This window comes from Pygoscelis adeliae, unplaced genomic scaffold, assembly GCF_000699105.1.
Source record: "Pygoscelis adeliae isolate BGI_AS28 unplaced genomic scaffold, ASM69910v1 Scaffold186, whole genome shotgun sequence".
Lineage (NCBI taxonomy): Eukaryota > Metazoa > Chordata > Aves > Sphenisciformes > Spheniscidae > Pygoscelis > Pygoscelis adeliae.
The window spans coordinates 5,982,526-5,986,779 of record NW_008825071.1 but is presented as its reverse complement, the minus strand read 5'-3'; the positions used below and the strand labels follow the sequence as shown (position 1 = coordinate 5,986,779).

Here is a 4,254-nt window from a genome sequence, read left to right as displayed (position 1 = left end):
TGTCCTGCACGTAATCCAGGTTGAAGGGGGGCGAAATCATGACTGTTGTTATTTTCTTTCATCCCCAGCAGAATCACAACTACTTTACTGTGGTAGAGGTGGCTTTCGCAGATTAGAAGAAAACAGATTTTAAGAAACGGACTAGCTGTTGCCCAGTCTGCTTGAAACTTCCCATGGATGCCAGAGGTGGCAAACTGAGGACGCGCTGCAGTGTTCAGGCACTGAAAGGTTGTTGAAGAATGTCTCGCCAAAGGGTAACTTTGCAAAATACCCAGACCCACCAAAGCTAAAACCAGATGAAGTGCCAGTTCTGCGATGCTTAGTACAGTGCCAAACACTTTATATGGCTTTTTTCTCCTCCTCCTTCTCCCTTTTCAGTAATAAGCTCTACTTGCAATTCGGGAGAAATATGGCAGTTCTTCCACTGTGTCCTTGTGTCTGCTCAGCCAGGAGTTAACATCATTAAAAAAAAAAAAGCATTGCCATGTGTAGCTGCCCTGGGGACAGGATGAATCCTGAGGCAGGCAGAGCGCAACAACTTGCTAAGCGGTCAGCAGGGACCTGCCTTGGGCCCATCCAGGCGAAGGCAGGGTGGCTGGGGAAGGTCTGGCCTTCACCCAGGACTCGGCTGTTACGCGCCTCAACCAGTGCCCCAGGGGTTATTTAGGGCATCAGACTGGCAGGTGTGTGCACTGCTGGGGTCCATGCCCACGAGGGACGGTGGCAGTACCCAGAGTGACGTTGCCCACAGACTGCCTGTTCCCCTGGAGCCTCTGGCACTGACAACAGACTGACAGCAGCAGTCTGCTACTCCCACCTCTTTCCTATTCATTTTAATCATAAAATGGAAAAAAAAAAAAAAAAAAATCTCACCTTTTCCTCCCACCAGCCTACTGCATCCTGTGATTTCTGTCGCCCCTGCTCCTTAAATGGCCTCCTTCCCTTTCACACTGAACCTCTAAGCTAACGATAGCGGGGCAGGTGTGGGATCCACAGTGGGAACATGAGGGCTTGTTGCTCTTCAAAACAGAAGAGCCCTTTCCTAACGCAATGTGTGTGTAGTCAAAAGCCTGGAGTTTTGTTTTCCCTTTTTAAAGCTGTGATGCAGTCTTGTTACACGTGCGTGTGTATGTGAATGAATTTAAAAACACAAACCCCAGGTTTTCATGAAAATAACCCCAAAGCAGCGTATTCCTGGTTAGTACGTAAGTGCTCTGTCTTTGCTGCACTGAGCTGATAACATTGCACATTAAAGACTTCCACTACTGATGAACTTGTATCTAAAGCAACTGTGAGCTGGCGATACAGGGATCACTGTGTGTGTTTCTTCGGAAATCATTACCTGGTCTGGGAAGCGTTACCACATCAGAGGCATGCTGCCTCAAAAACGAGGCACCAGAAACCAGCTGGTTTTTACTTTCCTTCGTAGCATCTTCCATCCTACAGCAGCCAATTCTTATTGAATAGTTAATAATCCTTAGCATTGCAAGGATGGCCGCAGATGAGAATGAAACACTTTCGCTTGTCTCTGATGGGAGAGAAAATCTGTGAGGTATTGAGTACCACCGCTAAGCGTAAATGGAGTGCGTTAGCCTCACTGCCAGTGTCGTTTGGCAGGCTGGATGCTAGAACAACCCCGTGGTCCTTTCGCTTTACTCCTGCGACCAGAAGAATGAGACGGAGGCCTGAGAAGAGGCAGGAGTGTTGGCACTACGCAGCATTGGCCATTAAATGCTCAAGTGCAAGAGGCTCCTCAGCCCGCAATCAGTAAAGGGCAATGTTAGCATGGCATCGGGGGAGGTAGAGGGGGAGCACAGGAGAGCAGATAGATACATGGAAGACAGCGAGAAAGGGAAAAATAATAAAATAATAACAGAAATAACAACACTGTAGTAAAAAACTTTGGCCTCTCTGTTCAAACTGTCGAAGCAAAATAGCTATTGTGGAAGAAAAAAGGTGTCCTGAAGTAATAATCTGGAACTTCATACAGTAATGTTGCTACAGTGCTTTGGGCCAGCGGCCCAAAACATGGCATAATAGTTTCTTGTTAGAGCTGGAAAGGAATCCTAGATAATGTTTGCCCCAGCTTGCTGGCGTCATACTAGTTAAGGACGTGATTCTGGGAGGTGCTGGCCAAAGTTCAGAAAAGCACTTACATGTGTTCAGCTTCAACTAAGCTTGTCAGACGTGTTCTTGAATGCCGTGAGGCTGTTTGCATGCTTACTTGGTGTTAAGCACACACTTACGTTGGCAGGTGAACCAGGCCCAGAGTGACCAGCTCTCCGAGCTCTACTTGGTCAGTTTGTGTGTTAAACCACTATAATAAAAATAAATTAAAACCAAAATAGAACACCCCTGGATTGCTGTCCTTACGCCTCAGCTGGGGGTACTGGTGACAAGTCTCACCATCTATACCAATGCACCAGACTCCTTTTGTTAGGCCAGGTAACACATGCTCTCACGCCTTTCTCAGTATGAGTTTAGGATCAGCTCTTGAAACACCTGATAGAGAGAGGATAGAAATCCCTCACTGACCCCCCAGTTCCTCCCGTTGTGTGTTCCTTCGCAGAATGGGTGGGAATCCCAGCCTTTCTCACTGCCGGGCACGCGTCGGCTCTCACACAATCGTGAGGCTCGGGTGTAAAAACAAACTACAAGCTGAGCGAACACCATGCAGTGACCGTGAAGAGATGGGTTTTGCTTGCTTGTCCTCAACATTCTTGTCGCTTACTGCTGATGGGTTCACAACTGGGTTTAGAAAATTATACTCGAAAGAGATGAAAAATAAACCGTTGCTAGAACTGAACCAGCTTTCAGTAGGGAGTCCTGTTCTTTACAGGTGATGCCTTTTTCTGCTTGGGAGCCAAGTAATGCCTATCGACTGGCCATAAACTTCTCCAGGGAAAGAAATGCCTTTCTAGTCAGATGATATTGACAGATGGGCTGGCCCGTAGAGGAGTTTTGCTCCTTCACCATCCTCATAAGGTGCTCGCAGCCTGAAAGGAGTGTTTGGTGTGAGTGCTGTAGTGCCATAGGTGCCGGTCTTCCGGAGGCTTCACCCAGGCCAGTGATTCCCTGAACGCCATCTCGGGGCTCTCTAGAGTTGATGACAGAGGCTTGTCAGGATGAAGGAAGGGTGCCTGAAGATGAAATGGGTGCACCACCGGCTGGGCTTGAACAGGTATGGCAAATCCACATGCCAGGAAAGTCGTATACATAGATGCCAAGTCTTGGCACGATGCCCACCAGGGGTATTTTCTGTTATTGAAGCTTGAACCAGCAGGTCTGATGATGCTGCAGTACCCATCACATGTAAATACAATTTTCCTTTTTTTTATATTTATTTTTCTACTTTTTTTTTTTTAAAAAAAGGCAGTTCGGAAGATTTACATTGTACGTAACAGGGAAGTGAATAATACCAGCACTTATGGTTCCTTTTAGTTATGTTTTAAAGACGGCATAGTAGTCAGGTAGAATTGAACTGCTACGGTCTATGAAACCTAAAACCCAAGAGGAAAAAAAAAAAGAAAAAAGAAACAGTAAGATAATATCCTCACATGCATAGTGTACATAAAAAAATTTGGAGAAGTAATTGCTACAGTGACACAACTGGGCAGCTCGATTCCTGCAGCACTGACATCAGCCACACGGGCACTGCGGACCCAGAAGACACACGCTTCCTTGGTCCTCGCCAGACTCACAGTTCATAGGCGTAAGGTGTTTGCACCGAAATCTACCAAAGACACACTAATATGCTTTGGGTCCGCCCTATCATCAGATCCCCGAACGAGTTAGTTCAGATCAGGTAGTCCTCTTTCGGACCACACCATGCCTGATTCCACAAAAATTGTCTGGTTTAGACAAACTGCTCTTCAGCCAGCAAGATTTACATACAGTTCAAGTATGATTATTCCTTAACGTCTGAGGCTAAAGAGACCGGTAGAGCTAAAATGGCTACCCTTTCTGCAAGTACACCCTGTGTCGGGAGGCCTGGGTTTGTCAGCTCTGCAAAGGGTTTTGGTTTTTTTTTTAAGCTTTGATTTGTCACTCTATCATGAATTAATTAATGTGTCCCACTAGTAAAGCAATACTCACATTCTTTGCTCAGCTCGTGCCACTGCTTAATGACATGAACAGCTCATTACCTTGCTAATGATTTTATAATGGTGATTTATCTAAGTTTGTTTAAGGGAATTACTCTATTTTGTTTAAGCGTGCTTCCTTCAAGTGCATATTTCCTGAAGCCACTTGTCT

At 46.1% G+C, this 4,254-nt stretch overlaps 1 protein-coding gene across 1 annotated transcript in view; it reads right to left on the bottom strand.

The window, feature by feature from the left end:
* Nucleotides 1-3,366: 3,366 nt before the first annotated feature.
* Nucleotides 3,367-4,254, bottom strand: part of PHACTR1 (phosphatase and actin regulator 1) — a 137,588-nt gene continuing 136,700 nt past the window's right edge. Inside the window, exon 13 of the mRNA XM_009326476.1 lies at nucleotides 3,367-3,500. Coding sequence (XP_009324751.1) covers nucleotides 3,485-3,500 — 16 coding nt within the window. The 3' untranslated portion in view covers nucleotides 3,367-3,484. The remainder of the gene's footprint in view (nucleotides 3,501-4,254) is intronic.